This window comes from Nymphaea colorata, chromosome 7, assembly GCF_008831285.2.
Source record: "Nymphaea colorata isolate Beijing-Zhang1983 chromosome 7, ASM883128v2, whole genome shotgun sequence".
Classification (NCBI taxonomy): Eukaryota; Viridiplantae; Streptophyta; class Magnoliopsida; order Nymphaeales; family Nymphaeaceae; genus Nymphaea; species Nymphaea colorata.
The window spans coordinates 3621371-3628142 of record NC_045144.1 but is presented as its reverse complement, the minus strand read 5'-3'; the positions used below and the strand labels follow the sequence as shown (position 1 = coordinate 3628142).

The window sequence follows — 6772 nt, the reverse complement described above, 5'->3', positions numbered from 1 at the left end:
TTGCCTATGAGGAAAGTCCTTGCTCTGACTTTATACTACTGAATACGCCTCTTCTTCCACGCACACATTTTTTGTTTTGCTTTCCGAAATTTGTTATAAAACTCCTTTCCTTAATCTACTTGGAATATATTTTGTAACTCCCCCAAAAGTTTAGTCATGTGCCTAAAATTGTAAAGAAATATGGATGAATTATAACCTTTAGATTAGAATTAAAGATACTAGGGGATGGGTTGAGATCCGTTAATGATGGTATTAAAGCCGATTCAACACTTTGATATGAGGTCCCACATGCATGCCTTAAGAAGGTGAATTGTAAAATAGCAAAAGTTTAATCCTGATTGGGAAAAATGTTGGGGGACTTACAAAAGGGGATTGTTGAGAAATTACTTGTCTAGTTTCTTGCTTTTTGGAATTGGAATGGAAGTCACTAGGGGATGGATTGGGATCTGCCAAATTGGTTAGTTACATGTTTCCTCCAACATCAAGCCATTGCCCCAGATTGTTTCATATGGAAGTGGACGTTTTCAGTTTTATGGTTCTTGAAAATTTGAGTTGTGCTATATCAGGCTCTTAAATGGAACCACAGTGAACAAGAATTTGATAACCCACTATCCAAAGAGGCGAATGCCCCTCATTCCTTCTGCTTATGGGTTCTTACACTGCAGTGGTGCACCATTTTACTTACGTATTATGTCCCGTAGAAACAGAATGCTAATAGTAATCAAACTAGAGACAAACCTTTTTACATGCCCTTAGCCAAATCTGCTACTATACCTATTGAGGTGGAACAACAGTATTTAAACCTGGATTTTCTTTTTCTTTTTTTTCTTTTTTTTACTTTAAACTCCAGTTATCCAGCCACTGGTGCTAGTAGAGCACTTGTGTATATTTAAAAGAACAGAGCAAAGAATATTTAACATGATATATATCAACACTGGAAAATGCTTCTTCCTGAGGTGTTAATAACCATTAATATGTATGAATGATAGCGTGGGGAAAAAGTATGTCACCCACGGTTTTGTGGCTGTAGTGTAGTCGAACTACTAGAGTAGTTTGAGTAAATAGAGAAAGTAAAATTAATTCAAACTAATTTCTGTAGCCTGTTGTTCAAATGAACATAGTATAAGTAGTTTTTTTGTGTTTCAGAGAAAATGAATGGCCACATACAGTAGCGTTGTAAGTGATTACAAGATGTACAAGTATGAGAATGCAAGAGGAAGCATACAAGGGGATTCAATCACAACTCCAGTGCATTTAACTCGATACTTGGCTGTCTCCCTGCCAGCCGTGACCCCATTTGGTGGGTTCAGCAAATAAGACCCACCATCTAGACACCCTTCCTTTATTCAATCATAAGATATTATGGGCCGTTTGACAATAGTAATACATTGTTATTTTCATAGCCTTTAAAAATGATATTAAATTAAAGCAATAATGTCTATAATGTTTCATTAGTACCAAATATTCATATTAGTCTGTTTGCTTGCCTTCAGCGGTTCTTGGATCAGAACGTTTGATCACATTCCAATGAGCTGCTCGACGAAAAGTACACGATCACACAACAACTTGAAAACTTCATCAAGACCTCCCCTGAAGAAGAAAGAACATCAAGGAACCTATTGGACGAACTAGAATCAACCTGTAAAGGAGGAGAGACAAGCCTCAACCTATCATAAGCACGCGGGCACTAAGCACTTTCGTTTGTGAACCTTTCTCATTTCATTGCTCGCCTTTCGCTCTCCTTTGGTGATATGGAGATCCGCTCTCATTTTCATGGTTAATGGTATACAATTTGTGGTATGGTCAACACTAATAGCATCTCATTGCCATGAATCCTGACCTATCTCAGAAGCTGGTTTATCGAGTTAGATATAGTGCAAGCATGTGATTTTCAGGTATAGTGAGTACTAATGACATACAATTCTCATTAGTCTTGACCTTTCAAAAGCAAAGTCAAGACCGGTCAAAAGCAAGCGTGAGTGATGGTACATCAGTACTGTTCTTATGCCCATTCCAATCTTGTCCAACTTTGCTAACTCCCCCTTTTCAACTGATATCTTGTTCGTTCTGGAACCGGTCTGGAATTAGGTGTAGCTATATCACAATCTGATCTTGAAGGTCCTTCTGAATGGAATTGTTGCCCGTTAGGTCCAAAGTGGTATGCCACTGTTGTAGTGCCGATAGACAGTGGCGGAGCCAGGACAGTCCAACCTCTAGATGCGGGTAGGGCCAAATTAAATTTAAATCTAAAAAATACATAGAGTGATTAAAAAATAATATTTTTTTCAATATAAAATTTTTTTTTTCATTGATCAGGGTGGGGCCATGGCCTAGGCGGGCCCCCCCCTCCCTCCGCCCCTGCCGATAGATGAACTACTTCAGTGTTGTTATCGGACATTGCAGGCTGAGCATCGCTACTACATCTAATAGAGTGAGTAAACCGCCAGGGCTGCTCTCAAACACCTACCCTTGAATTGGAAAAAACATTCCTGACGGTTGGAGCAGCAGCTGCCCCGTGTTAGTGGTGGTGGTAGCTCGAGCTCTTGTTGGTCCATCGCTCCTTATAGATTGCGAACATAGTTCTTGAAATTGAGGACGAAGCGCACCTTGCCAAAGTTAGGGTCAGATACCAAAGAAAGGTGAGGACTAATTGCAATTAGATGTCACTATCAAAATGAGTGCTGACCATCAACCAATGCCATGAGTACCGACTATACAACAAATTGTATGTCATTCTTGTTAATGGAAAAGTTATGGAAAAGTGAGGACTTTTTTGAAAGGTCAAGACTGACTTTTTTGAAAAAATAAGGACTTTTTCGAACCATAGAGTAGTTGCCCTCACCTTTCAAGAAATTATTCCTAACCTTCAAAAAGAATCCTGACCTTTCCATCATTTTGGGTATGGATAATGACATTTTTTTTATAAAGTTAGTAATGGAAATGTATCATACTGCAAATCCTGGAATGACGGTTCGACCCCGTCCTTGGCCTCAGGGAGTGGCGAGCAGCAGTTCCTAGATTCATCCAGATTTCTTTCAATCAATAAAAAGGCCATCATGGACCAAGATCCAAACAGATCAATCTTGTTGGGAGGTACTGCCCAAGGAAAGGAAAAGGTGACTTTCGGATCAGGGATAATAAATAAAATAGAAACCGGATAAAGTCGTATATCGAAACGACTTCTGGCATCATCGGAAGGATCGAAACCACATTCGTGGGACGACCATTTTTTTGGATAGGTCGAACTATTAAAAGCAAATGGAAAAGGAACACCGAGTGGGATCAAAGAAACTAGTGGGCTGATCACTAAATAGATACGAATAGGTGCATTGCTTATTTTTTGTGCTAAATTCATGAGACTATAATACTATGTTATTGTTTCCAAATGGCCCTTTAGGGGCTCTTTGGCAACCATAACAAATTATTATTGTTTAATAAATCTGTTCAAAAATTGAGGTAGATTCATGACCTACATGTTTCATGAATCTACCTCAATTCATAAAACTACGTTTTTCATGAATCTACCTCAATTCATAAAACAGTAACATTTTGTTGCTATTACCAAATGGTTTTTAAGAGACAAGTTTGCCCTTCATATTCAAAATAAATGAAGGACGATTATATTCATAGCCACTCTAGCCATGGTTGAGGGACAATTCTGCATAATGGTTGAAAGATAATTCTATCAGTGACAATTCTGTCCCCAACCCAGATCCAATGCTCTATGGCCTAAACCATTAATAACATGCTTCAAACCTTAAAACCTAAATTCCAAGAGTTTGATCTCAAACCACAACCATCTAGGTAGTGTTTGATGGCTAGGAATTTTAGAATTGAAAATATATTTCTGAAAATATATTTCTTGGAATAATAGAATGAGAAAAATCTTTCCGATTCTCATTTTGATGTGTGTGTGATGACTGAGAAATATATTTCTAGAAATATATTTCTGTGTTTGATGATAAAGAAATATATTTTCAAAATTATATTTCTGTGTTTGATAATAAGGAAACATATTTCCAGATTTACATAATCTTCATATAGTTTCTTAAACACATACATAAATAATAAACCATTTACCAAAGCACGACCAGCGATAAAATAAACATGAACATTACTAAGCAAGAGCTCCATTATCAAACTCAAATTTACTGAGTGAGAATGCCATAATCAAGTGTCAATTTCCATGTTCAAACTAATAAAATTCAAATCCCAAAACAGCATGAAAGAAGGTTTAGCTGAACCTTCCAAAGCAGCTGATACATGTCCAACATGGCCGCCGTGCCACAGCAACAATACAACTCTCCTTTCCAAGGTCGAAACCAACAACGCTCATTTTTACTACAAATCAAACACAGCAGGATAAAGAGAAGGCCATTATATATTTGATCAAGGAGTTTCCAATTTCCAGAACTATAGTGTCTGCAAAAACAAAGCAGCAAAGGAAAAAAGTTAGACAGGAAAAGCTTAACAGATTAATAGCTACATTCGTTTGGTCAGAGAATAGTCAAATGCAGGAGATTAATCAGTTGATTCAGTTCTTGTTTTCAGTGCCCAGTTCGAGTTATTGATAAATTGACAATTACAATTCTAATTAATCAATGAATTCAGTATATTTTACTACCTTTATTTGTTCAACTAAATTACTAATACAAAATCTTAGAAGATGTGATTAACATCCAGCAAAGGATGACGAAGAAGAAAAAAAAGCCATAAAACATGATTCCCAATGTTTGGAACAGAGCCCAAGTGTCACCACATTCACATGAAAAGAGAATGAGAAAAACAGTTACAGCTTGACAGTGGTGGGCAATTCAAGAAGATAATCTTGCTCAGATGACCAAGTTGATTGATTTGACATAAACACAAGCATCCTTTTATGAACAATTAAATTGCATGGAGAAGCAGACTAAGGAGAATTCCACATTGAAACAAAAAGGTAAGAAAAAAAATAACCAAAAAAAAAATCAATTTGTTGAATCATCATAATTTGAAATTCCTATATGGGATGAAACTGTCTAGTCATATATGTTCAAAAGAGATCAAAGGGAAAAAAAAATAAGTGAAGCAGATGTAAAACCCCAACCCAATAATTTTTCACATGATAAGAAAATTGCTGTTGGTGAAAATGCCCACATAAGCTCTTTTTAATTTGCCTTCTGCTACGTGAATACGGCACTACAAACAACAGGTGTTTCACATGAAATCAATAATATTAACCCTGCACATCTCTGCCTCGGTCAAGCCACTCATAATGCAAGCACAAATCTAATGAAACCAAACTGATAGATCAGATTGAATTCCTGGCTCATCCATGATGGGCCAGACCAAAAGTGCCCATCTCCCAGTCCAAGGTTGGAATAACAACCTATAATAACACAAGGTAAAAGGATGTTACAATAAGCACTTACAAAGTCGAAAGAATAGAATTCACGTGACATTAGAAAATACTAGATTGCAAGGATAAAGAAGTGCAAGGTAGAGATCAAAAGAAAAGCAGCATCCCATGTTCAAACATCGAACGTCCTTCCCAATTCCAGTTCATGGTTATATAGCAGCAGTATTTACTAAGTTTAGAAACTACTTCCAGTGCACTTGAAAAAAGTTATACTGAGCATCAGTCATTAGAAAAATAGTCCTCTTTTAACTTCCAAACCCATTACCGGCTCTAGCAACAAAACTTTTACTTTATGATGCTTTTCAGGAATTCATTCCTAGAAAAAAACTACAGCAAGAGAGAAAGATGTCATAATTTGGTCGTAGCCATCCACGGGCTACAGAAGAGTCTTCAAAGATCGATAAAGAGACACGAACAGAAACAAGAGTACAAAAGAGAATGCTATGAGGAGAGAAAAAAGACAAGAAAAACTGTAAGCATCCAGCGACAGAACCTGAGAAATATAAGAAATGTTCAACATAACATTAACAAAATTAGCTGAAAGCAACAACCGCCATCATCCCCATCACTGATAAAAACGGTAAAACAATCTAATAAGAGAGTAAAAAAAAAAAAAAACCTCTGCAAAAAACTATTGTTTGACGCCCTACAGAGAAATCAAAAAGCAGCAGCTCTTGATAAAATTACCTCCAGATGATGTAGACGCGGTTGAAGAATCATAGAACTGATAATCGGCGTATCTCAAGTAACAACCCGAGCTGAGAACCCTTGCTTGGAAAGAAGGAAGGCAAGAATCGATTTTGGAAGCTGCTGTGTCCAAGCAAGTCTTGCAGGAGCTCATATTCAATGTCTCCCAACACTGGCCTATAGCATAAACCGTCGAATTCCCGCTGCCAACAGAACCTCTCCAGAAACCATTGTTCGAAACCGCCCGATAACTCATGTTCCCTATGATTCCCTTCACATTGACTACGAAATCGCTCTGATTACTGTAAGATCTAGTGGAATTGTGAATAAACTGCAATGGGGCAGAACAGAGCAGAACAAAGTAGAGAAAAAAGAAACGCACAGAAAGAGGTTAGATGTATTATTCACGCTTCAGTTGAGGGCTATGAACACCCTTTTATGGAGCATCGATACAAGAATAATGAATTATAATGAAAAACAGAAAAATTCAGAATATAAAACCAATTCTGTTAAAACGTAACCACTTAGCTGTCTTCGCATAAGGTGAGAACCTTCTGGACTCTTGATCCAAAACAGCCTGCTAATAAATTCAGAATTAGTGGCTAGGCTGAACTTAATTGCTAAGAGCCTCATAACTTAACGCACCCCCTTCAAACTGGTGCATGGAGATTGCTCATGCCCAGTTTG

The 6772-nt window shown here is 37.4% G+C and overlaps 1 protein-coding gene across 3 annotated transcripts; it reads right to left on the bottom strand.

The window, feature by feature from the left end:
- Positions 1-1314: 1314 nt before the first annotated feature.
- Positions 1315-6547, bottom strand: LOC116257310 (cysteine-rich receptor-like protein kinase 3). Of its 3 annotated transcripts, XR_007573814.1 has the most exons (3): positions 6086-6547; positions 4245-5368; positions 1315-2582 (listed from the first exon to the last, which is right to left on the bottom strand). XR_007573814.1 is itself a non-coding variant. In XM_050078684.1 (2 exons), the coding sequence occupies exons 1-2, from the start codon at positions 6339-6341 to the stop codon at positions 4349-4351; spliced, it is 330 nt and encodes a 109-aa protein (XP_049934641.1). In that variant the 5' UTR covers positions 6342-6536; the 3' UTR covers positions 3959-4348. The 3 variants fall into 3 exon arrangements, 2 of the variants coding, with proteins under 2 accessions (XP_049934641.1, XP_031489785.2); XM_050078684.1 differs by lacking the exon at positions 1315-2582 and having other exon boundaries at positions 3959-4422; positions 6086-6536; XM_031633925.2 differs by lacking the exon at positions 1315-2582 and having other exon boundaries at positions 3960-5368; positions 6086-6528.
- Between the last annotated feature and the right edge of the window lie 225 nt (positions 6548-6772).